The 25,697-nt window shown below is 52.9% G+C and overlaps 7 protein-coding genes across 9 annotated transcripts; 4 read left to right on the top strand and 3 right to left on the bottom strand.

Annotated features, from left to right (window-relative positions):
• Positions 1-8: 8 nt before the first annotated feature.
• PV07_11135 (60S ribosomal protein L29) lies at positions 9-1,443 on the top strand (the record flags this gene model as incomplete). The annotated part of the gene is made up of 4 exons (XM_016398541.1): positions 9-97; positions 219-496; positions 556-607; positions 709-1,443. 4 exons carry the CDS (start codon positions 9-11, stop codon positions 845-847), a joined length of 558 nt encoding a protein of 185 aa, XP_016243103.1. The 3' UTR covers positions 848-1,443.
• A 6,378-nt stretch (positions 1,444-7,821) lies between these two features.
• PV07_11134 lies at positions 7,822-11,694 on the bottom strand. Of its 3 annotated transcripts, XM_016398539.1 has the most exons (6): positions 10,288-11,694; positions 10,135-10,230; positions 9,927-10,081; positions 9,096-9,869; positions 8,911-9,046; positions 7,822-8,856 (listed from the first exon to the last, which is right to left on the bottom strand). In XM_016398539.1, the coding sequence occupies exons 1-6, from the start codon at positions 10,364-10,366 to the stop codon at positions 8,639-8,641; spliced, it is 1,458 nt and encodes a 485-aa protein (XP_016243101.1). In that variant the 5' UTR covers positions 10,367-11,694; the 3' UTR covers positions 7,822-8,638. The 3 variants fall into 3 exon arrangements, with proteins under 3 accessions (XP_016243101.1, XP_016243100.1, XP_016243102.1); XM_016398538.1 differs by having other exon boundaries at positions 7,822-9,046; XM_016398540.1 differs by having other exon boundaries at positions 7,822-9,046; positions 9,927-10,230.
• Positions 11,695-12,215: 521 nt separating this feature from the next.
• On the top strand, positions 12,216-13,548 carry PV07_11133 (uncharacterized protein). The gene is made up of 2 exons (XM_016398537.1): positions 12,216-12,520; positions 12,623-13,548. The coding sequence occupies exons 1-2, from the start codon at positions 12,329-12,331 to the stop codon at positions 12,827-12,829; spliced, it is 399 nt and encodes a 132-aa protein (XP_016243099.1). The 5' UTR covers positions 12,216-12,328; the 3' UTR covers positions 12,830-13,548.
• PV07_11132 (uncharacterized protein) lies at positions 13,321-15,137 on the bottom strand. Its single transcript, XM_016398536.1, has 5 exons — positions 14,986-15,137; positions 14,673-14,905; positions 14,411-14,612; positions 14,114-14,348; positions 13,321-14,060 (listed from the first exon to the last, which is right to left on the bottom strand). The coding sequence occupies exons 2-5, from the start codon at positions 14,707-14,709 to the stop codon at positions 14,037-14,039; spliced, it is 498 nt and encodes a 165-aa protein (XP_016243098.1). The 5' UTR covers positions 14,710-14,905; positions 14,986-15,137; the 3' UTR covers positions 13,321-14,036.
• On the top strand, positions 15,125-17,859 carry PV07_11131 (uncharacterized protein; the record flags this gene model as incomplete). Its single annotated transcript, XM_016398535.1, has 6 exons — positions 15,125-15,282; positions 15,342-15,411; positions 15,463-15,612; positions 15,667-16,464; positions 16,512-16,649; positions 16,705-17,859. The coding sequence occupies 6 exons, from the start codon at positions 15,125-15,127 to the stop codon at positions 17,857-17,859; spliced, it is 2,469 nt and encodes an 822-aa protein (XP_016243097.1).
• Positions 17,860-19,286: 1,427 nt separating this feature from the next.
• PV07_11130 (uncharacterized protein) lies at positions 19,287-22,397 on the top strand (the record flags this gene model as incomplete). Its single annotated transcript, XM_016398534.1, has 3 exons — positions 19,287-19,818; positions 19,882-21,488; positions 21,552-22,397. The coding sequence occupies 3 exons, from the start codon at positions 19,287-19,289 to the stop codon at positions 22,395-22,397; spliced, it is 2,985 nt and encodes a 994-aa protein (XP_016243096.1).
• A 203-nt stretch (positions 22,398-22,600) lies between these two features.
• On the bottom strand, positions 22,601-25,025 carry PV07_11129 (eukaryotic translation initiation factor 6). The gene is made up of 3 exons (XM_016398533.1): positions 24,636-25,025; positions 24,261-24,573; positions 22,601-24,181 (listed from the first exon to the last, which is right to left on the bottom strand). Exons 1-3 carry the CDS (start codon positions 24,651-24,653, stop codon positions 23,766-23,768), a joined length of 747 nt encoding a protein of 248 aa, XP_016243095.1. The 5' UTR covers positions 24,654-25,025; the 3' UTR covers positions 22,601-23,765.
• Positions 25,026-25,697: the final 672 nt, after the last annotated feature.

Raw genomic sequence — 25,697 nt, 5'->3', positions numbered from 1 at the left:
GACTCAAGATGCATATGAACCTGGATGAACGATGGCCGCTGGGCCTAGACAGAGAAAAACTGAGCTACAATAGACCAGTCGAATATCTCGTGATTCAGTATGTTGCTCTGCGCCTGTGTGTGTAGGGATGGTGGCTTAGCTCGCAGCACATCGCGATGGCATTCAACTAGTCAAACATTAATTGAAGTGGTCTCGCAGTAATGAATAGGAACAAACAGGATCGTAGGTTTCCAGTCAGCCAAAGAGCTTCGAGGCCTTGAAGGGCAGCTAGAAGGTGGGAGTGGCAAGGTTCGCACGGCGTTCCCAGCCGCAGCCTTGCGAAGAACCACAGCACCATTGGGGATCACGGTTGCCAAGACCTCGGCTGACTTGCCCGATATCGTGCCCACATTCGACATTTTGGTCGAACTTTTGGACGACCGACTTCGATCGATCCGTCAATCCAGCCTGCAAAACCCTTACGATCAGACTGTCGTTGAGAGCCTCAAGATGGCCAGTAAGTCTACGCATGCGCGTTATTGAGGATCCTGAAAGTGCTGGTCTAACTTTGTCTAGAATCCAAGAACTCGTCTCAACACAACCAAGCCAAGAAGGCTCACAAGAACGGGTACGAATTTCGCTCGCAGCAAGCGCGGCGGCATTGCTCCTTGCGGTCGCTTTCTCACCGAAGCAACTGAATCAGCTAACACGGGCTGCTCAAAATGACAGGATCAAGAAGCCCAAGACCTTCAGATACCCATCCCTCAAAGGCACGGATCCCAAGTTCCGAAGAAACCACAAACACGCCCTGCACGGAACGATGAAGGCGCTCAAGGAGGTGCGGGAAGGGAAGCGAGATACTGCATAAATTAGGGAACGGAGCGTAAAATTCTGAACAAAGGCCCCAGTTGTGGTATGCGATGAGCAAGGAAAAGCGTAACGACACTTTCCGCGGCGTCTATGAAGAGCGGTTTGCTGTTTTGTGATGGAAAATGGTCCAAGGTGGTGGAAATCCTCCAGTTTCGACGACCGAGACAGTTTCAACCGTTAACGGACATTGCTTTCGGACGGTCCGATTACTGACTTGAATGGATGACGGACAATCCGAAGAAAGACTGAACCTCAAACCCCCTCGCTGCAAAGCTGCTTGCTCCATGTTTCCTCTCTGCCCGGATTGAACAACGATCTTATGATATTTCACGGAACCCCTGGTCACTGGCATTTGTGTGTACAGCGTCGTGTCTATTTTCTTCAATGCGCGATGTCTGAAGGAGAACAATCTATCGTGCCTATATGGAGTTTTTGACCTTCCAATTACCAAACACGGTCCTCTAATTCGGTGGAGGACTGTGCATGGACGGGAGGTGACAATTACCTATACTCTTTTTTGTGCCTTGGTTGAGACCAACGAGCAGGTCTGCTGGAAGAGTTCATTTGTGGCCACTCGATCTCACGAAAGATGCCCGAAACAGAACAATTTTCGTGTTCGCCCGGTGATCCATGCCGAATATTAGAGCGACACAGCGCTTTCGTCGGGAAGGCTCATGCAATGCGACCTTGGATTTGAGGCCCGCACGTCGCAGATGCCGTATGAACGAGTGATTGATAGGGATCCTCGTCGGCTTCAAATTGGTAGGTGAACCATCACATCATTGTGTCTGGTTGGTGGTCACCGCCACAAGACAACCCACCTTGATCGCTGCATCCATGCCCTGTCAACGACTCCAGCTTAGCCTGGAGAGGCAAGTTCATGCTGACTTTCTACTCGGTTGAATTCCTTCGCCCATTCCTGCATTTGTGACTGGATGTGATTGTGCTTGTTGTTCATCAAACCCGTGTACGGCGCACCACTTTCCGTATGTCACCAGGGGCTCGCCTGGGGGATGAGAAATAAACACCCCCGTCTTTGTCGGAGTGTGCTGGTTCAAGTCTCAAGATGCAGCCATTCGAAGCCACAGTGTGCTATCAAAGAAGGTGGAAAGAGAGACGAACAGCAGGTGCGACACTCATGAGATTGACTTTGCTGCTGATTGTTCCTCGTCGCCGTCCTCGTGAGTCCTGTCGCTGAGCAGAAAAACAAACCGTTGGGTCGAGACCGTCCTGGCGATGCATTGTCCCGTCGCCGAATGCCGCCTATTCTCCCAGGCGTATTCGTTTAATTTCGCCAGATACGGAGTACTCAGGCCATCCTCGGTCTTCTAGCAGTTGAAAATATCCTCTCATGATTGTATATTCCTGGTCGACTCTTATCATGCCTACCAAACTGTATCACTCTGTGCCCGCAGGGTGATCCCTTCATGCATGGCTGGGATTCCATACCGCGCAGAGAGGACTCTGCTCGATCCAGGCAGCGCTTCGTCACATCTGAGAGGAACCCCCAGCATGCCGGATGGAGGCGGCTCTGGCCTGGGAGGAATCTGAAACAGACCGTCTTGGTACACCACACAGAAGGCCAGGCATCAGCGCAGCAGCAATCCACCAGTGGAACGCTTCTCGAAGAGCCATTTCGCCGGGGCTGCATGCAAGGCCCAAGGGAGGAGCGTGGTTCCTGCATCCACGTTGAAGAATTGCAGACCAGGAGAACGAGGTGCGAGTAAGCGCTACTACGCTAGGAGATCCTTCCTATTGTGGTATAGTAGTGGAGCAGTGGGACCAGACAACATGTGGCTCTCACAGCATCATCCTTGGATAGGTTTCTTCGACGTTCTTCTCTGCCAGTTTTGGGAGGGCTGCTTGGCTCTGACAAATTCAAGACCCATACGGTGGGATTCCATGTGCCTGCTGGCAACAGCTATGTTGTACTCGAACGCGAAATTTGATGTCGGGGGTGTTCCACGACTGATGCGTCTCTCAGTCAATAAAACCTGGATCAAGTTTGTGGGATGTTCTTGGGACGGGCGGCTGGAGGCCCCAAGATGGTGTCTCCCCCCTCTGAGAGACAGCGTAACTAATTGATACAGAATTGACTGTCATCGAAACTCTTTGGGTGCAGTGGGTCTAGATTCGCTCGTGAGAGTTTCTCGGTTCTCTTTGAGCAGCGATGGAATTTTCTACCGCGGTTGCTTGAGACCCCAGGGGAGCACCTTTCCATACCATTGTCTTGAGTCGACCTACTCCAAACAGCAGGCTGGTCCCACACCTACTTCGTGCCGGCCGGGACCGCTCCCTAGGTTCTGGTCCATGCCGACTTTTCAACATCCGGCATCGGGGCCCTTCCACCATCCATGGCACCAGCATTGATCCAGAGCTCATACAAAGTGAGCTTCTCCGACCTTCTCCTAAATTCTGACCACCTTGCATGCCCCAACATTCCTTTGAACCAGCTTTGTGGGGTCGTGGACTTCGGATGTCGAGGGACATTTAGGGGATGGTGTTTGAAGATCCCACAGAGAGCCGTTGATTTTTGTTCCGAGGGGCTTCCACAAATTCCCAGCACAAAGGTAATGCATACCTGTAGGATCCTTGCAAGGAGGATTCAGGAGATGCACGCAAGGGTGTTTTCGTGAGGTCGACAGATGCGTGTGAATGGAACTCGCCCGATCCACAAAATGGTCAGTCCCTCATTCGGAGGCCTCCTCTCTCGGGGGAGCTGGATCTGTGGGTAGACCTGCTACAGGCACAGAAAACGCATATTCTGAACCTGACTTGCAGACACAGGAGGAGAACGGCACCACTCCACTCACCGTCAGCTCTCTCGTCTCAAAGATTCCCACCGATGGAACATAGCGTTGACTGCTTTGTGAGACGGAAGCATGAACATGACGAATGTTGCTGGGTGCGCCGATCTTCAGGATAGAACCATCCACTGCAACGGAGGCCGACACTCCCAAAATCCCACCGTACAGGCGCGAGGGTCAGTACATTGACCATCAATGCAACGCTGCCACCCACCATTGCGGTCTTGATACAAAACAGTGTTTCGAATACCCACGAGGGGCTCGACACTGACTCCTTTCCTCGTCCAAAGAGGCGAGAGCGGCAATGATGATCTGGGTCCACAACGACCAAAATTTCTTCCGCAGAACGTCCTTGTCAGTGTTTTCAAACCTTTTTTTTGGGTAGTTGTTTCATATATCGAAATATACTGTCGTCACATTTGAACGGTCCTTGGAACAACTATTGTGAGCTGTCCGCGTCCTTACCATAGGGTAATCTTTCATCGCCGAGAAGTGCCTTGGACATTGCACTCGACCCTGGGACCGTGGTGGACCTTCCACGCAGTATCAATCTCACGAGGGTTTGACATGCTGTTGGACGATGCATCATCTGCATGCAACTTGAATGAAGAACCTACCTAAACAGGGGCTTTCTATTGTAGTTCTTGCTGCGACTGAATACCTCTTTTGAGATATGCTGTCCGACCCGACAGTGAGGATCTCAAACACCATCATGCGGCCTGAACCTTGCAGCGCCAGCAAAACGCAACGGTAAGACCGCCCGACCGATCGCTCAGTCCTCTAAGGTTCGTTTGAAAGAGAAAACACGGCAAAGGCACTGAGGTGATCGTCGTGTTGTTAGGTTTGCTTTGGGCCTCGTGTCATTGTGGGCGATGTCGAATTCTGAAGCAAAGGAGGCGAATATGCAATTCGACTGATGATTGTCCATGGTGGTGGTTCCGGTTACGAGCATGAATGCCTCGTACGTGTTCACTGTGCGAGGGAATAACCTTCTGCGACGCTCGAACCATCCTCCGTGGGACGCGAACCCTGCCAGCATCCCCCATAATTTCGCACGTGGCATGGCGCGTGGTGTGGAATCATCGCACTCACGGATCTGGAAAACTCTCCTTCATTGTTCGTTTCATTTCCGCGACGGGGTCAGTCCTTGCGGGATGTGTTTGCTTGTGCAGCAAACCTCAATCCTTTTTGGAGTTTGATTTCGGGTCCAGGGCAAACAAGCTGGCCGCGAGCAGGCAGGGTGTGCAGGCAAATTTGCCTTGCTCCAGGCACGCCGATTGCGCCGAGCCCTCGTATTATTATCCTAATCATCTCTTTGCACCCACGCGCCGGAAGAGGACAAAGGACTCGGGATGAGGTGAGTTCCTCCCTTTCCCAAGGCCAGCCTCCTTGACGCGGGCAACCTCGTGGCTGTCGGCCTGCCCAATCGGCTCGTGGATGGCGTTATGCATGCTTAAATTGGCCGGCCTCAGCCTCGTCAGCCTCCAATTTACAACCCCGGACCATCGCCAATGCCAACTCTGTTGCACACTGGAAATCAGGTTCCCGGGTTGCTCAGACTTTGCAGCCCGTTCAAAAGCGCGCGAAGACTACTACTGTGTGGCTGCTGGGCTGGTCGATACACACACATGCACACACACGCACGCAACACGCGGTGAGATTTCGCGAGCTAAAGAGACCATGCGCCATGCATCGTGGCATGTGGCCTCGCAGCCTTCGCGCGCCATCTGATCTCCCTTGTCTCAGAACGCCATTATTTTTCCGACTTTGCCTGTCCACCTTGATCGTAATCATTATCGTCATTATCATCGGCATTATTTTTAACTTACAGCACAGAACCCATTTCCCTCTGGATTTCTTGGCCTTTTGGGATGCCGATCCCCTCTTTGCGCCGTCCAGCCACCTACAACCCGTCCGAAATCAGCATTTATGTCAAAGCACTCGCTCCCGGTCGCATCAAACCACGTCCACCAGCGAATACGATAGCGCGACCGCGCGAGGAAGCAGGCAGAGAGACAAACAAGGGTGCCAGCAGGCCATCAATCAGTCAATCAATCACTCAGTCAAGCAGCCCCCTCCTCCGTACGTGGCCCCTGATGAAGAATTTCCCACTGACGCTCCTCGGTGATCTACGGCCCCATGCATATTCCTACGAACTGCTCTTGTTCGAAGGGCCGGCCGCCTCTCGCTTGCTTCCGTGCTTGCTTGCTTGATTTCTTGATTGCTCGCTTGCCCGAGGGCGTTCGGTTATCTCAACCCACGAAAGGAACGCACGAAGGAACAACGTCTGTTTGTCCCACCCCCCCGGTGCGCGCGAGGACTCGCAAACCAGGCACGGAAGGATTTGTTGTCTGCATTTCTGTACCGAGTACGGTACACAATTCAAAGAAGCGTCCACGTTCTTTAACTCGATGTAGTCAAAAGTCGAAACCCCGTAGCTTCCTCGTAGCTAGATTACGCGAGCCGAAGTTCGCTCGCGCAGGAACCCGCGGGCGGTCGAGGCGCGCGGACGCGGACCTGTGCTTGACGTTTTCGCCGACCCCAAGCACGGGAACCACGGAATGGACCCTGCCATCCAACTCTCTATCATTACCTGCCCCAAGGAAGAGAGACATCCGATTGCTTCGGTGTTGTATATCTCAAATCCTAGGGGTCTGGGGGCCCAGGTGGGATAACAGCGAAATGAAGATAACGTCGTGTTGCAATGGCCGCGCCGGGGGTTTTACTCTGTGTTTCACAACCTGAGGCTGGGTGATGGGCGATGGGCAAAGAACGATGCAACCTCAGAGGCACGTAGCAACTCGTAGTGGTACTCGTAGCAGGATGAGGAGGGAGGAGGTACTCGGTACTCCGTACAGTACCAGTCTCTCCAGCACTTTCCTCCCTACAGTTCTAGGAGGAGGACCAAGCAACGCTAGCAAAAGCCAGGAGTCAAATCTGCACAGGTCGCCTCGGAGTCCGTGCATAGTGAGAGCGAAAGTCACAACCCACGACTCACCACGAGTGTCCCCCCCTAATAATAATGGCGCCACAATTCTGCAGATCGAGATCACCCGACTCGTAGACGTTATTAGCTTGGCTGCTTGGTACAGACCTTACTCGTCAAGGTGTGCAGACCCTGTGTAGGTACATAGGTAGCTTGCTATCTAACACGGGAGGGATGTAGGTGCATACCTTGTCGTTGTACGTACAGATCCAACGACGGAGGAACTGAACAGGCCCGGGGGCCATAGGTTAGCTTACCTACAAGCACGAGCACGAGCACCAGAACGAGTAATTGTCGTTATGTAGCCAGCCCCCTGGAAAGGTTACCTGCCTGCATGTCGAGTCGAGTCGTTAGATCAAAGGAACCCCCCAGTAACCATGCGACTCCCCGGAGCCTGCTAACCCCTCATGGTCCCCCTACCTACTCGTAGAAAAAATACCTGTCTGGGGGGGGGGGGGGGGGGGGGGGGGTGAGGGTCGGGAAATAAAAATCCAACACGAAGCCAGGAACAGAAGGTCGCAACAGCAGCGAGCGCAATGGGCCCCTTGGCTTTTGAGATACGATAAGCTTCGTCAGGGGGGAGTTGGGTCTGTGATGCCACTATCCCGAGTACTGTTTGAGAGTTTGAGAGTTAGTGCTCGCTCTCGCTCGGAGATATCTTCAGGATCGGATCTAGCGTCTCCGCTAGTCAGGTCCCCTAGCTCGCGACTAGTCCAAATGCGTACTCGTTAGATACTACCACTACCTGGGAAGTGGGACAGACCTTGGTTAGTAGCGGGCTAGCGAACAAGGGAGAACAGAAATGCAAAGCATTAGTGTGTAGGTGAGTAAGTACCTGGGCGACGACTATTAGATACGGAGGACTTTGTGCTTCATGCATGCCCTGAGGGCCGTACTGGTAATTTTATCGATTGATCGATCATTGGACTGCTTGATTGAGCCACAACCCTGGGCTTGCTCGGACCTCCGGTCGACGGTCGTCCTGTCTGCAAGAGTCGTAGTGAGCCGGCACCAACGCGTCGAAACTTAGATTGCGAAATCTGGGGGAATTCGGCGGAAGTCTGTGTACCTCTCCAGTCAGTGGAACGGCTAACAGGTGCCAGTGACGAAGGACATGCTGGGCTGGAGGAGGAAAGAAGGATAGCCCAGTGGTACTGAACACACGAGGAAACACTCTCATGGATGTCGAATGTTGAATGTTAAATGAAAGATTGAATACTTTCAATCACTTCTATACAGATATAGATACATCTTCTCTCACGTCGGCCACCTCCCGCTCTCTGTCCTCAAACTCTCCAACCCCAGACGTCAGCTCGTCACTTGACACGATGTCCCGACGTCTCCCTGTCTCAGGGCTCATGTCCTCTTCTCCATCGTTGAAAGGAAAATAACAGGCAATTCCAGTAGGATCCAGCCCCCTCTTGCCATGTATTACAAAGTGACAAGGGGGAATTTCTCTTCCTCTTTGTACAGCATCGTGGAACCCAACAGCTCACACTGCTGTTCCCATCCAATTCCTCACCTCTTTCGCCCACTTGGCGTCAACTTTGCTTTTCTCGCTGTGAAGCGACCACTTCTGTATTGACAATGTCGAACAAGGCAAAGAAAATATGTCGACTCGAAAGGGTAACCCTTGAATGTTGAACCACAATCATGGTGGCTCAAGGAAAACATCATGCCAACGGCGACCTCCACAAATTCTGTCGCCTCCCAATGTTTTCGTTTTCCCATTTGTACATCACAATGCTGCACACATTGTGCTTGCTCCTCTTCCCCTTGTTGAAACATAGAAGTCGCGTAAACTCATAATGCATTGAAAACACTGCGGGGCATTGGACCATTTAAAATATGATCAAACAGCCACTTCCGAGCCATATGAAACAGGAGCAAAATTTCTGCTTAGATCACAATCAATCCTCGGCGCCACACGCTGAAATGTGCAGAAAGCATATTGGTGGATAAATAGGAATGAGGTCGGGTGACATCTCGACATTGTTCATCCCGGATATATATTCAGTTCGACAGCCTTTCCGGATAGATCCATTGGTTTGGCGTGCGTCAATCTCGGATCCCAATCCTTGTGTTGATTCGGAGGTGTCGGGTGGGAATAACTCGACACCGGGGTGACATACGCTCGAGCCGAGCCATAGAGTTCTTGCTTCGTGTCTGTGGGCGAGAATTCGGTCCGCATTCTGGGGCTTGTCAAAGCTCGATCTGGGGTTTTGATGTTCAGTTGAGGCGTCGCTCCGCTTAGCATTTCGTACGTACGAGGGTCGTTCGAGAACCGTCTGGCATCAGCCGAGACAAATTCACTCTTTCGAAACAACTTTGTTCGGAAGAATTCGGCCCAGCCAAGAGCCATAGACCATCGGCCCATGAACATCAAGCACCAGAAACCGCTCAGCTGCAACGGCGGTTAGAATGTGATGGCAAAAGGGGATCAATAATCTTACCCCAAGAACAATAAGCACCGCCAGAACGATCCCCTCTGATTTTACCAGTCCGCTCGCAAGCGACAGGCATTTGTTCTTGTCGCCCCCGTGGGCAACTAGACAGGTGAGCCAAGGCTGTGACTTTTGCAAAAGCGCCGGATCGACTTTCGTGCTGTTGTCCATGGAGACAAAGACGACTGAGAAGAACACGACTTCGGCAATGATGACGAGCACAATGCTGGCTCCACGCCATTGGAGCTCGACAACCCTTTTGACTCGGCGGTAGGTCTGTCTTGCCGTCACCGTTTTCATACTGCCTTGATATGTCGGAGGCTGAGAGCTGGAATTTGTGGTTTGCTTGTCATCGAGAAGACTCTTGACGTAGACTTGAACGCAATAGCCGATGGTGACGAATTGCAGCACCAACGCCAAGGCGGCGAAAGCCAAAAGAGGCCCCCAGAAATCTTGCAGAGCATCTTTGTGGTTGATGTGGCAGACATTGCCAAACCGGAATGACACCCCCGTCAGGCTTAGGGTCAATGCAAGGCCAACAATGGGTATCACCCATCCCAGAACTAGTGCGGTGTAGAATGATTTGTTCCCAAGCACAACCTCCCAACAAATCTGGAGATGGAGGGCCAGAGCTCTAACAAAAACCCACATGACGATAGCCCAACCCCCAAACAACAAGAAAGCGCCGCTGATTGCGCACGATCCACTCGATCTCATGTCGTTGGGGGTGATTTCGTTGAAGCATTGCGCTGGTTTCGTGCCCAGCGGGATAATGAAAGCAAGCTTGATACGATCAATGTTAGCCACCACGTCCCGTGCCAGCGTCAACTTTGAACATACCTCCACGAAAACCACTCCCAAGGTCAAACAGACACTCAAATAGTGTCTATGAGTATACTTGACGGGAAGAACGGCAAATGACAGGAGCAGATATACGGACAGCACAAACGCTGCCACATTGACCCAATTGGCAATCTCAGTACGGGATTCGAATCCTGAGAAATGTCAGCACGTCGACATCCAACAGCGTTTTCTGCTCTCTGCTCACCATCCGAGTATGTCCAATCCGTCATCGGACAGGGTAAACAGCAGGTCAGGTTGGGTTGAAGGGTGGACAAGGGCATGCAAAATCGTCCCTCCAGAACTAAACACGATCAGCGTGAGCACAGGGAATAGTTGAGCTGGCCGAACGGGTACGTACATCCGCCTGTATGTGGGAAGAGGGTCTCTTGGAGAAACGGGACTGGGCAAGAGCCCCCGAGGCTAGACGTTGAAGACATTTCGAAGTGTTTGCGAGGCAGTCAAGCCAGATTGGTCAGTCCTATATTCTCATGACCGCGGTATAGGTCTTCAGGATTGGTGGCGATCCGAAAGGTATTTGTGAGTCCACGTCGTGTGATGTGGTGCGTGGTAGGGGAATAGATAGGTGTGGGAGAAGAGTCAGAATGGAGGGTAGGGTGGCACAGGGGAGGATATGAAGAAACGAAAGCCGGTCGGTGAGATTTCTCCTGGTCCTCTATGGGAAAGAGGAGGGGTGGAAGGGAAAAGTCGTCCAGACGGGATCCTCAGACGCGCAAATGGGTCGTCTTTTTGTCTTGAGAAGGAAAGTCATCAGTCAGGGCTGCCCCATGTCCAGAAGGCGAGCGAGGATTCGGCGGGGGTGGGTGGCTTGTTGGAATTCGGGAAAGTGGAGAGACGCAGCAGCCCTGGTCAGGTAGGAAGCGATTGAGTGGTGGCACAGGTTCTTGAAGGACCTGGACCTGCAGCTGACTGTGAATTTGTTCGGCCTGTTGGCGTCTTGGGTTGAGCAAGGTACAGACGTCGTAGCAGCTCCGTTCCACATGGGGGGGAGGATGTATTTGATCGTGGCCGATGGCAGTGGGGAGTGGATCCTATACTTGGCCGCGCTGGTGGAGATAGCTGTCAGGCACCTCTGGATGACTGGCACACGGCAAAGCCATGGACAGCCGCCGTCAGCCCAATCGATGGACACAGATCCAGAGCCTGGGATGGGAAGGAGGCGAGAGCAAAACATCAAAGGTACAATGGGGAGGCCCAACTCGCCGAGTGTGCCAGTGGCGCGATGCATTTTCCACCGCCTTTCGCCAATGGAAGGTGTGGATAGAATTGCAGACAACGGTGCCTGGTTTAGCTGGGGTGCCAGGGAGCGAATGGGCAAACGGTGCGTCGTATGGAGTAATTTGACCACAAAGAAAAAGCCGATTGATGGGAATGGAGGGATTGGACGTTGGGCCCGCGAATACGACTCTCTGGGTTTGACGCGGTTTGGGAAAGTTTGAGAGGGTGAGAGTTTGCAACCAGGGTCATCGACCAGGGGCGCTCAAGTGGAAAAGAAAAAGGAGCTAGCGAGCGAGGCTAGGGGACTCCAGGAATCGCAAACGGCCCAGGGTGTGTGTGCGCGTTGGCCTCCTTCTTTTTCGTGATGGACTAGGATGGACAAGTCCCAGGCTTCATCTGCCGCCCCCCCTACTGTGGTCGTACTCGGAGGAGCAGAACGCCAACTTGCGCCAAGGGGGGGTGCTCGAGGATTGTCCACTCTTTTTCGTCCTGGCTGGCTTTCGTCTGACTCTTCTAATCTGTTCACGGAAAAGAGAACGACAGCACGAAACAGGTGATGACCGCGAAGAAGATGGAGTAAGGTAGTCAGGCCCGAACACTGCTCTAGAATCAGCAACAAACCTCGCACGACCTCGGAGCTCTCATGACTTTTCAGTTGGCGTGTTTGGATATGCAGAGTGTGTGGATTCCTCGTGTTGTCCATGGCTAGGGTTGATGAAGAATCGGTGAGGCGAGGTCATCAAAGTGGAGGTGGAAGGTTTGATGGACACATGGTCAGATGGGAGAGTGACGAAAGGCGCAGGATGCAAGACACAGGTTGCAAGCTGGCGTGGGCATTGACTTTGGTGCCTGGGCTCTGGCCTCGGGGCTCTGGGCCCTAATTACGGAGTTCGGAATAATAATAGGTACCTGGACAGGGCTCTAGGCCCTGGAGTTCCAAGCCCCTAGGCGATAGAACCCGAGTAGCTTCCTCGTGCATAGGTATGTACCCAGGTATCAAGGTGGGCAGCCCTCGCCCCCAAAATACCAAGGCGGCCGCTGCCGAATGATGGTTAATAGTCTACTTGGTACATACAAATGAAGGTCGCTATGTGCGAGGTACCTGCACCACTCACCCACCAAGACAATTCTGCCTCGGATTCGAGAAGTCTCGCTTCAGTTGAATGCCTGGCTTCCATATTGACGCAATCTCCCTAGAGATCATTCTTTGGAAAAGCACCTGGAACAGGCCTCAGGTACGAGCACATAACACGAATCACTCCTCTCTGTCTACCTTGAACCCGGCGTGCGGCTTCGCTTCGCTCGGGCTATCCGAGAGTAACTCGTACTCATCAGCCTCACATCATGCATCTTTGGCAAGTGTATCCACAAACCTCCAGATGATCTATCAGAAAAATACACTGTCAGCTGGCCACTTCTGCGGCCGCTTTGACAGCCTTGAATTGACAAAGTGACAGCCCGGTCAATGCGGCCAGCCACCGCCATCACTACGCTGCCTCACTCACCGATCTTTCCACTCAGCCACCATCGCCCCATTTGGTCGCCTGCCGACTTTTGGCATCGATTTTCCTCTGCCATTCTTTCGACATGTCCTCAATCGGAGGGTCTCAGAACACGAAATCTCGCTGGAGGCGGTGGGGGGTTTGAGTAGGATAGTCCACTAATAGGCACGACCTCGCCACTCCCTCGTTCCCTTTGAGAGCATACAAGGTTTCACCTGGTGTATCACCTTCAGCATGCACGCTGAGAACCACATTTTCCTACCTTTACATCAGCATCTACCTGTCATTGGACACATTTTCTTCACGTCAACTTCCAAAACGCACTACAGTGATGCATGCTAGACAAATCGGTACAGGTTGGGTACATCTCTCTGGCTCTGTCCGGCACAGAGAGTATTCGAGTACCGATATTGCAAATCCTGATTTTGACTTCGACTACCTTACTGACCGCCTGTCCGCCCCATGATGTCTTTCCCAAACCCAGGCCATTGGAAAGAGTCCCTCTCCCAAGCCAGGCCAGACCAGGCCAGTCCACTTGCGGAGTATCGCCTGGTGAAGCTGCGCCATCTGTGGCACGTGGATGGCCGGGACAGCCATGACGCCCCGATCATAGAGATCGCCATGGAAAAGACGGAGGATTTGCCTCGAGATTAGGGATGAGCACTTGCGCTTTCGTATATGCAGATATATGGGATCTCCGGACGACCTTTCCCGTCCGAATTTTATGATTCGTCGGGCTTTTCTGCGACACCATTTCTAGCTCGGCACCAAGGATTTTTCGCACGTATCCAATCAGAGGCGAGATCTTCACTTCTGTATTCACATTGGTCCTCTGCTTTGCGTCGACCAATTTATTTCTCAGACTTATGTGAGCCCCAGGTTGTCTACGCGCTGGCCGTTGAGTCACCCGTCCACCCGGAGCCGCCCCTTGCGGCTTGCTCTTGAGGACCTAGCCGACGTACCACAACGCCAGGATTGTCAGAATTCCAGAATTCACCAAAACCGTTGCTTCCCCCTCGTTGGACATCCCGACCCTCGCTTCTCATAGTGTGAGTACAAGAATGGTGGTCTGGTGGCGACCGATGTTTGTCTCGTCCCTCGTGACTGCTGCCTGGGGCGGAAAGTGATACATTGTTTGATTGTGATTGTTGTGACTGGCAGCCAAGCCGCCCTCAGAGCGTTGATACCCACACTTGGAATGCCTTGATAGCTGATGGATTCGTTCCGAGCCGACGTATCAAGGTAACTTGCGTGCCGCAACGCCGAGAGGAATTCGAAGACGCTTGGGAGACCTAAACGGAATGTCAAGGATGATCTTCAAGACCACGAGCACATTGGAATCACTCCATCTCTAGCAAGCTTGATATCGTCAGGGGGCGTTCAGGACTCGATCCTTCGTTACTTGGTCAGCACCAGACTTCATTCAGTATGCAGAATCAGCCTTACCACAAACTGTTCCAGGCTCGCTTCAAATAATTCGTTATTGACACCAATACCGCCAGGATGCTCGACCGGTGACAGTGGGTTTTTGACTACGTACTCGACATAGCAGTTCACGTAGATTTGCTGCAAGGCTATCCTCATCGACCCGGACTTGGTGTCCGTGAGCATGACAAACTTGGTATTAGTGGGTGTCTCATAATAGTGCAGCTTGTACTGGGATGTACGGTAGGAAAGGAAGCTATGTTCTCAATCAGCGCAACTGGTCTACCAGGTATATACATATATTCACGATTGACTGACCTGTCGTCTTCCCCTCCCAGCTTTCGCACCATGTTTCGCAAGGAAAACACTGTCCCAAATATGAGCTTTGCGTCATCCTCTGCGCTTAACATGGAGCGTGCTTGCGGCCCGCTATTGACATATGTCTGGGAAGATGGCCTCGAAGTTTTGCCGGTAGTCGAGATTGCTGGCGGTAGCCATCTCCTCTTGTATATGCATTCAGCTGCGCTGATCAGTAACCCTCAACTTGTAGGTTATATACGGGCTTGGATTTGTTTCTCACCGTGTCTGTCAAATATATAGAAAGAGTAGACCACCATGGTGACGAGAGTGCGGTGATTCCGAACAGTCAAGAATTGACGGCTGCAGACTCACGCATGGGCGGCAATCACCCCGGACGCTATGAAACGGAAACAGTGGTGATGCAAAGGCTTCTAGACAGTCGATCGCATCTTTGAACTTCGACAGATTGTCTGGTTGTCTAGCATGAGGAGCGGCGCAAGGGGCTGGTGGTCACTTGCGGATAGACAAGTCAGCAATGCGAGGATCCGGAGGACCAAGAACAGGCAAGTGGAGCGGAGAAATAATCCACTTACAACGGTCCTCGACCCTTGACCCTCCGGCGTCATTCTTTGCTGGCGACAGTCCCTAGCGAAAGCTGAGCTCGTCGGGGCTCTGGATCCAGGTATCTAACGACCACCGCGGGAGGCTTTCAACTCAAATGTCGAGTGCCTCATGGATATCGTCGCGTCGCCTACGTCCACGTCGGCGGAGGAAGCTGCTCGCTTTCCCGTAAGCAATACATCAGAGCAGCCCCGCGATCGACCACAATCACATGTGAATGCCCTCCGCGAAGGTGCCGACTCCAATAAGCCTCCTGTGGTCAAACACTTGTGAGTAGTGGGCATCTACTAACCCACGGCTGATTTCAAGTGTCTGACTATCGCTACAGGTCCAGCCCTGAGTACAATACACCCTCTCGCCATCATCGTCGGACCCCTTCAGCAGCCAGACAAGTCAAGGTATGCCACCTCCGGGACGACTTTCTGAGCCTTCTGATCTAGCCTGCGCAGGAATCCCTCAATGCGCGATCCGAATATGTCACCAGTAAAGACGATGGCGTCGCAGAACATCGCATCAATCAATATATTATCAAGCAAGAGATTGGCCGCGGATCCTTTGGAGCAGTTCATTTAGCCATCGATCAGTATGGGAAGGAATACGTGAGAGCTTCTGATGGAACAGTCCACCGAGTATGTGCTGATCTACCTATGTAGGCAGTCAAAGAATTCTCCAAAGCGCGACTGCGCAAGCGAGCACAGTCACACATCCTCCGGAAACCTCTGTCCCAAAGACGTCGGGGAGCATTACAAGGCTTCAATTCTCCCTTGCACCGAAATGTCGGCAATGAAGGTGAACTGCAGGCCGGCTCGATTGACCTAATAAAAGAGGAGATTGCCATCATGAAGAAACTGAACCACCCAAACCTAGTATCCCTGATTGAGGTGCTGGATGACCCGTCAGAAGATTCGCTGTACATGGTATTGGAGATGTGCAAAAAAGGCGTGGTCATGAAGGTAGGGTTGGAAGAAAGAGCAGATCCATACCCCGACCATGTCTGCCGATACTGGTTTCGAGACCTGATCCTGGGAATCGAGTATTTACATGCTCAAGGTGTAGTGCATCGTGATATCAAGCCCGACAACTGCTTGGTCACTGAAGACGATGTGCTCAAGGTAGTCGACTTTGGTGTCTCGGAGATGTTTGAAAAGGACTCGGAAATGCTCACTGCAAAGTCCGCTGGCAGTCCTGCGTTCCTCCCACCAGAGCTCTGTATTGCACGACATGGAGATGTGTCAGGGCGCGCGGCTGACATCTGGTCAATGGGGGTGACTTTGTACTGCTTGAAGTACGGCAGAATCCCGTTTGAGAAGACGGGCATCTTTGAGCTCTATGAGGCTATCAAGACCGAAGAACCAGACCTGGGCGACGAAATTGATGAAGATTTTCGGGATCTCATGAAGCGCATACTGGAGAAGGATCCGCAGAAACGTATCAAAATGCGGGAGCTGAGAGTAAGTAGACCCATCGGGTCTTGACACAAAATGCTGACCTAGTCCAGGACCATCCGTGGGTCACGAATAAGGGCACTGACAAGCTGCTTCCTGAGGAGGAGAACACCGCTGATCTCGTTGAGCCACCTACAGAGGCTGAGATGAACGCGGCAATTACCAAGAATATGAGGAACCTGATGACAGTCGTATGCTTCTGGAATTGAAAAATTGGTACTGACTCTGCTGACACATTTTCTGCAGGTAAAAGCTGTCAACAAGTTCAAATCCCTTGTAGGAAAGGATAAACCCAAGGGTATGACTTCCATACTGGGCGATCAGGAGGGCGCGCATTTCTCTCAACCTCCGGCAGCTATGCTCAAAGAATCACCTCTTCCGAAATCACATAGTTTCAATGCTTTCGGTCAGGAGCATACAGACGCAGGACCCCGGCTTGAAGCGCTTTCTCAAGATGTGATCAAGCTGAATGTACGACCAGTACCTACGCTCAGTATAGACGATACGACGAAGAGTGAAGAGCAAAAGGCCGTCGAAAAAGGCAGTCCTTCTGGATTGCTAAGTCAGACACTCACCAACACAGATGACTCGCTTTCGAGAATTCAAAGCATGGTAGACATCGAGAAGCTCGACCCAACGAAGTTACCTCCGTTCCGATCGCTGAAACCACATGCAAACACTACTGACGAATTAGGCCACCGAGGACATGCGCACGACCCGTTAGAAGACCAACTGTACCTCTACATTGGTCCGTCCACTTTTTCCGGAGTCAGTTCTAGCAGCGACGATGACAGGACCTTCGTCCCAGCAGACGACGATGTGCCCATCGTTAGTGAAAGCCCTGGGGCCGCGGACGTGGACATTTACGAAACCGCGTACCGTGACGAGATTGAGCGAATAGTGGCTCGAGCCAAGGAGGAGAAGAAGGAGCCCAACGTCTACCTCACAAGACGCGTGGACGCCAGGTTGCTGGCCATCAGCGGCCTCGCCGGTAAATGGGCGGCAAAGGGCGAAGAAGCCAAGAATCAGATCAAGGACTATACGCAATTCTCCGCTCGAAAAGCCCGGGTGACCGAAGTAAGCCGTGCACTTCGGCAAGCTGCGAGAGAAGAATACGAGAAAAGAAGGCAGGAACACCGGGAATGGATCGCCGCCGAGAAAGCAGAACGAGCACGAGTCAAAGAAGCAGAGGGCTCCAAAGCGAGCACCCCTCCACCAGCCGGTGTTGGAGGTGAAGTAGAAGAGAACACGCCAACGAGCCCCCAATCGCCTGGGAAGCACTCGTCAGTATGGAAAGGTAAGGCAGTAGATGCTGGGCGACAAGCAAGAACCTCTCTTATGGGATTTATGGACATGGTTAAGAGCAAGAGCCGAACACGATCAAAAGACGAGACAGGTTGATGCAGAAGGTGCGAATGAGAGTGCTGACGCGCTATATCTGCTGCCTTGATATTGCACGGGGAAGTTTGCGCTTGGATCCGGCTCGACGATACACCAGCTAGGAGTTTCAGACCCGGGACGAGAAGACAGTGCAGTCTGCGATGCGTTGTTTGTCGCATATTAATTGCTCGATATTCCAGCCATCTCAACGACTACAGGACATACGGGCTGATATCTTCTGGTTCTGTGTCTGATTATGCACGAATACCACCACTGGGAACTTTTGATTTTGGGATTAAACGGCACGGGTGGGTTAATAGACATAGGGAGGATTCGCGGATAGTATGGATAGACAGGCGAGAGTGGTGACATTTTGGACGACGCAGAGGAGAGTCATTTTTGAGGAGTCGTCAACCTCAGTCAGAGACATTTGGAAGATGAGAGGCTCGCAGCGGTGGAGGGGTGATGACAGTGCCACTGCTGCCACTGCCACTTTGGTTTGGGGACGGGACCAAGCATAGCGAATGTGAGAGGGCGAAAGGATAAGAGGATGACGGCGATGGGTGACGGGGACGGGTGAATGAGAAGGAGGAACAAGTGGTAATGGCAGTGACTCTGCAGGGCTGGAAGGCGGAATGTCGGAGGCTCGTCTTGGCATGGGCTTATCCGGGCCCTTTTGGGGAAACAAGGGAAAGACAGCGAGAGAGAGAGAGGGAGAGACAAGAGCGAGACCTTTCACAGGAAAATCATCTTCAGCCTTTTGCCATCCTCCCCTTCTCTCCACCACCACCAACCCCCCTGCGTGTTGTTGGACGCACACTCACGCGTCTTCATCTTCTGCCCTTTGTCGGATCTCTTGGTCCTCGGCCTTTTATTCGTGAGGGATTGCTGCTGGGGCATCCCTTATTTATTGGTTACATATTTCGCTGCCTTGTGCCTGTGCCCGTGGCGCGGAGACGATGGGAGGGAGCCACCACGCTATCCTGCCCTGTTGAATGTCTTTCACTCACCGCCGCGCTATTGCTCTTGCTTCGTCACCTTGACCACGGTCGCTGCAGAGGCTCCTCATGTCATTCACTGCTTGAAAGGAAAGGGAAAAAAAAAGATCACCGTGCGACTGCGAATTTATGGGGCGGTAGACACCTCTGCCCCTCGTTGATTGATAGACCCGTCGACCACTTCTCTACTTGTCTCATTCCAACTCTCGGGCCTCAGGCAATTTGCGCAATCGGTAAGCGCAGTTGAAAAGGGCATCCTGATCACTTGCGCTGGGGATTCGGGATTGTCCAGCGCCGAATTGCTATCTTGGTTGGAGCTCCATGGTCGTCTGGCTCGTATCGCCCAGATGCACCTGAGACCCCGTGAAATTTCTGCACCACCTCACTCCTGCGTCGATCGGGCGCCAACTCATCCTTCGAGACTGCAGATTCATCACAATCATCGTCAAGATGGGTCGACTGAGCAGAGATTCGTCCAGACATTCCTCTGCAGACGAGCAAGAGACGGTTGAGGTCAAGCGTGAAGAGTCGGTGGATGCTGAGCTTGCCCACGAGCTCAGCACCACCCGCGTAGCCGCCATCAAGCATGAAAGCTCGGCGAGCCCCTCGGCTTCACCTTCTCTGAAACCAGTGCGATTAAAGTCCTCCCGCTCATCCTCTGTGTCGACATCGTCTTCAAATCGGCCTCCCGCCGCTGATCCTGACACGTCAACTGCCAAGAAAGAGCCGAACAAGGCAAATGGCCACCACTCAACCTCCACCTCGCCCATCAAGCCTGAACCCAAGGAGCCATCAAAGCCCGCAAAGACCTCCCGAGCCGCCTCTAAGCTTCCCCCTCGTGTCGCTCCTCTCTTCGACCACCTTCCAGACGTAACAAAAGAAGCCACCTCGACATTCACCGTCATTGATGCCTGCACTTACCAAAACAAATATCTGGGTTTCAGCGAACATGCTCTCGACTGTGATTGCAGCGAGGAGTGGGGTGAGTGTGCCGACCATTTGGATCATGGAATAATTCTGCCAGAGACTAACTGTGTATATCCAGACTCGTCCACCAGGCAGAACCTTGCCTGTGGGGAGGATTCCGACTGTATCAACCGCGCCTGTAAAATGGAATGTGCTGATGACTGTGGATGCGGTGTCTCGTGCCAAAATCAAAGATTTCTCAGACGCCTCTATGCCAAAGTGTCCATCATCAAAACCGAGAAGAAGGGCTATGGTCTTCGCACCGACGTCGATCTGCGACCGCATGACTTCATCTTCGAATACATCGGTGAGACCATTCCCGAGGCGACTTTTCGGAAGCGCATGCTGCAGTATGATGAAGAAGGAATCAAACATTTCTATTTCATGTCCCTGAGCAAGGGTGAGTTTATCGATGCTACGAAGAAAGGGAACCTTGGTCGTTTCTGCAACCACTCCTGCAACCCCAACTGCTACGTCGACAAATGGGTGGTCGGTGACAAATTGCGCATGGGCATCTTCGCTGAGCGCTATATCAAAGCCGGGGAAGAATTGGTCTTCAATTACAACGTCGATCGATATGGCGCCAATCCACAGCCCTGCTATTGTGGTGAGGCCAACTGCACAGGTTTCATCGGAGGCAAGACCCAGACCGAGCGAGCCACTAAACTGTCGGCTGCGACCATAGAGGCCCTGGGTATTGAAGATGCTGATTCTTGGGATACCATGGTTGCGAAACGGCCGCGCAAGAAGAAGACGACAGAAGACGACGAGGACTACGTTGACAGCGTCGAAGCCAAATCTCTGGATGTCGACGGCGTGACCAAGGTCATGGCAGCACTAATGCAATGTAAAGAGAAATGGATTGCGGTCAAGCTCCTGCAACGCATCCAACGATGTACAGATGATCAAGCATGGCACCGAGTCGTCAGATTCCACGGTTACCAGATCCTCAATTCGCAGCTCTCGGCTTGGCGAGACGATGAGAACATCATCCTACAGATCCTCGACGTCCTCGACCGATTACCACGGTTGACTAGAAATAAAATCGTCGATGCAAAGATTGACAAGACAATGGAATCCCTAACGAACCATTCCGACGAGAAAGTAGCAACCGAAGCTTCAGCGCTCCTGGATGCTTGGTCGAAGCTCGAGCTGGCGTACAGAATACCCCGGAAGAAGAAAGATGACGCGTCCACACCCGTCAAGACGGAGACGACGACGTTCGAGAGGCGAGAATCTGCCCAGGGACGAAGAAGATCCAAATCGAGGTCGCGCTCTCCGCCGAGAGGGCCTGCGTCGTTCAATGCACCATCAGGTCCGCGATCACTCCAAAGACCGGCATCCTTCTACTCACGACCTACTATACCTTTTCATCGTGGACCCCCTCCCCTACCGCGAGGCTGGTTCCCAGCTCAGGACAAAGGCAGGACATACTATTATACTAGTAATGGGCAATCGACATGGGCCCGACCGACGAAGCCCGCAGACGAAGCTCCTCCTCCACCGCCACCCAAACAACCGTCGGAGCGAGATGTGCTGAAGAGTATCATTGACAACGTCGTCGCGGCTCGTGAAAAAGACACCAAAACCAGCACCCCAGACACGCCAGAGCCATCCAAAGTAAAGAAGGAAGAGAAGTGGAGGTCGTACGACCTAGAGAAACAGAAGAAACTTTACGAGAACACTGTAAGCATTACTTTGTTTTCTGCTGATTGCGAATCATGGGAATTTTGTCTAACATTGGTCCAGCTCTTTCCTCACATCTCTCACGTGATGAACAAGTACAAGCACAAAATCCCCCGAGATGACCTGAAACGATTTGCGAAAGAGATCGCTAAGAAGCTGGTGGCATCGGACTACAAGGCCGATCGGGTGAAGGATCCTACGAAGATTGATGAGCGGCAACAAAAGAAGGTCAAACAATTTTGCAAACAATTTTTTGAGAAGGCCTATCAAAAACACAAAAAGCACGAAGCCGAAAAGGCAGCGAGGGAGAAAGGAAAGAAAGAGCCACGAGCTGGTGAAGGACCCCCGGCGTCACCTGCTCAGTCTCCCGCCACGTCGCCTCCTGAGGCAGACACCACGCTGGATCATGAAGACATCAAGATGTCGGATAATGAAGATGAGGACCCAGAAGTCATGTCCGCTGTCAACACACCCTCCGAACTCAATGGAACCGGCACGTTGAAACGCAAGCGAATCGAGACAGGCGAATCCACAGCGGCGGGAGAGGATGAGCGAGAACCGTTCGGGTCGCCGGTGAAGAGACTCAACATGGAGGTTGAGACGCCACCACCGCCCCCGCCACCACCTGCGCCGCCAGTCGAGACACCGCCTGACAGTACACCCCGTGAAGGTGAACAGGAAGGCGCAGACGTGGAGATGGGCGGAGAAACAGACATCTACGCCGACACCAATTTCAAGGGAAAGAGCATGGCGGATGTGCTCGCCCAGGCGCAGGCGGAAGATGGGGACGAAGGCGATGCTGAGGAAGATGTAGTCATGAGGAACGGAGTCGCAGGAGAAGCGGAGGGGGAGACCAGAAATCCCATGGTGGATGAACAGCCTGTTGATCCAGCAACGGCTGGCCGATAGCAGCTGTTACCACGGAGTCCAGGTTCGCATTGCTTCACAAGTTTGACAATTCCGGGGGAAGATACTTGGCGCAACTTGGGCATTTTTGTGTACATCAGCCTGGTATCTCGTTGTGTCCAAGGCATCGGCACGGTTGGCAGAGGTCTTTCCAGACCGCCCGGGGAGTGACACTAGGATTGATTGAGTCTTGGGACACGGCCATCTTCACCCCGTCCTTTTTGGAGTCAAGTCACTGCCTCTTCCTCCCCCAATTGACGATGGGCGTGAGGCCATGTCGTGTAGTGTAGCACGCGCGGGACGTGATATGATTGCTACACAGGCGAGTAGTTTCTTCAACATCAAGATGCCAAAGTTCGGCTTGCAGCTAGAGTTTCCTTATAAAACCGAGGGCCTTTTGAAACCAATTGAGGAAAGAAGGGCAGAAGCGGGGGGATGAGCCTAACGTACAGGTAGAGGCAGAGAAGGAGAAAGAGGCAGAAAAAGAGGGAGAGGAGAGGGCGCCATTATTAAGTGAATCTCAATCTCGATCGGGGGAATCTAGTTGGGAACTTGGGATTTGGACTTGGCACATGCACGGGCTGGCTATTCCAGGAGACCAGAGACGATGGAAACGCCGTCTCCGTCTCTCTCGCGGTCCTCGCTCGCTCAGTCCATGGATCAATTTCAAACGGCAGCCCTCGCCGTGGCGGGGCGTGGGAAGGGTAGCAACCCCCGCTCGAATAAAACCCTATGGCTTCTGCTTGTGCGAGCGCAGTCTTTGCTTCCCCCTTCTTTTCTTGATTCTTGCCCTCTCTTCGTTCCTCGTTCATCCCGTCGTACTTTGGCAAGAATCGTGACTTTTTTGTAAAGTGATAAGCCATGCCCCGTCATCATCATACCCCGGTTATTGAGTCGGCTCAACGGCGATCAACGGGTCGAGGACTAACAGGCGAGTGTGCTTAGGACCGCCCACTTTGCTGAACTTGACTCTGCGCTCCCGCCCTTGCTCCTGCTCGGTCTCGAGCTCCAGCTCAAGTTCCGGCTCAGTAATCCCACAAACTTTCCGCCTTTGTCGTTTCGGCGAATGTGGCCCTCTCTGACGGCCCGAACCAGTCTTTTCCAGTCTTCGAATCCAATAGCGGGAGCGGCACCCGCTGCGACGCGGATCTCATCAGAGGTCGGGGAGAAAAGTGGGATGGAGGAAATTCATCGAGGTTGTTTGTCCTAGCCGCCCGAGGGTGCGTCCCCATACCTCGTCTGCGACTGATATATGCAAACCAACCTGCCGTGAGGGACGCATTGTTATCCGTGAGCCAAAATTTGTCGATAGTGACAACACACAACACCAAATGTCGAATAAGGATATGTGCAGAGGTCACAAAGCGATGCTCAGTAGAAGCTCTCGACGATGCTCTCCTTGTTTGCTTTCATCCTGGCGTCCAGTCCACCTGGACCACCTTCACCCAGTCTGAAGACACTCTCGATGACGCTCAGCTCGGTCGCCGTGGTGTCCATGCCCGTCACTGCCAGCCAGTCGTTGACAACCATGCCGGCACCGACGACGGGACTTCCCCGGTTGACACTGCCCGCCACAAGGGGCACTTGTAGTAACGAGCTCAGCTCATCTTGGTCTTGGATGCTTGTTTTCGGGTGGACGATGCCGCCTTGGTTTGAGAGGGACATGTAGGAGCCGGTTAGCACGTTGCCGGCGACCGTTTGGCGAAAGACTTCGACACCGAGGGTATCTGCGATGATCTCTTCGGTCTCTCGTTCGAGATCAGGATGGACGAGGGCGACATGGTCATCTAGCAACAAATTGCCCGTGTTAGAAAAAAGGGTTGGATGCAGAACGCGCCACTTCGCAAGACAAGAGGCGCCACTCACTGCAACACACGACATTCCCAAGTGCCGATAGTCTCTCCTCTATCCTCTCGACCTTGACGCTATCTGGCAGAGTATTCCGTAGGTGTTGTAATTCCTGGTCTGTAGTGGACGTAGGGACCAGCAGACCGTTCTTGTTTCCTGAGGTCAGGCGGCCAACGATGCGGGTGCCGGCGATGGTGCAGTGAGCGATGGGAATGAGGTCGGCGAGTTCGGATTCGAAGATGGAGTAGAAGTTCTCGGAGGCCCCGACGGCGACGAGGCAGTAGCTGTTTGTGAGGTTGGCGAAAACGCCCACTTCGTTGGAGTTTTCGAACTGCACCAGGAGAATTAGGACACTGGGTCTCGTCGTGAGAGACGGAGACGAGATTGTCTTACCTGTGCTCGTACAGCCATGTTCACTCAGTAGCCGCGGTGATTTGGGGTGATTGTGTTGAGAAGAGGTAGAAACGGTGGAAAAGAGTTCAGTGAAAGGAGGGGTCGAGCAGTTGTTGCGAAGACGAGTGGATTGTGGGGGGGAAGAGTTGCAGTGAGCAATTCGCTTCCAACGGCGACTGGGTGCTTCTTTATATTGTCTTCGGGGGCGTGGTCGACGACAGTCTAGGATTCTCTCTTTCACTTCGATTCGGGAGAAAAGGCGGAGGCTGATCGAGAGCAAAAGGGCAAAGGAGCAAAGAACTGGTTGGCAAAAGTGCAAAAAGGCCCGCGGGAGGGTTGTGAATCATCCGTTTGCACCACTGTGTCTGGTGGTATGGAGGAGAAATTGTGTAATCGTGCAGTGCGACGTGTTTTTCCTCCAATCACACCCCGACGCAGGCAACGGGCCACGCCACAGACACGGCGGGCCAAGGCGAGGGAGTCGGTGGGAGTCATCACTGCTGCATCGGCCGCCGTTGCTGTGCTTCTTCCAGCTGCCGTTTTCGTCTCTGCGCCACCAGCCACCACGACGTCTGGAGTCACAGTCACCAGGGCTGCGGCCAGCGGGCTGCGGCCAGCGGGCTGCGGCCAGACTTGGTCCTATTCCCCGAGTCTCTCTAGCGGATGCACGAGTGCTGGCGTCCGGCGTCAACGGCGGGTTGCAGATTGCATCAATTCGCTATCCAAGACGGCAGCACGGCATCACGGGAGAATCAGAAATCTATCATACATGGCTATGGCTGGTTGAGAGGTCCTTCTCAACGCAAGCGTGCTGTGTCGCCTCAGATCTCCCTTCGGATCCGGCGTCACCCAGGACATGTATGTATAATACCACCAGCATCTCGTCATCAGAGTCCAGTTCGAACCATCCAAACGAAAATCCTCCTCTCCCTTTGCCACCCCAGTGTCATGGCGTTCGCTCACCCAGAGCACAATGTCAACTTGATATTCACCGAGTCCGAACAAGTCCGCATCCCCTGAAAGTCGTCATTGTACTTGTTGTACACATCGTTGCAGCTCGTG

Source organism: Cladophialophora immunda, assembly GCF_000835495.1.
Source record: "Cladophialophora immunda strain CBS 83496 unplaced genomic scaffold supercont1.7, whole genome shotgun sequence".
NCBI lineage: Eukaryota > Fungi > Ascomycota > Eurotiomycetes > Chaetothyriales > Herpotrichiellaceae > Cladophialophora > Cladophialophora immunda.
This window is presented reverse-complemented; position numbering and strand designations above follow the sequence as displayed.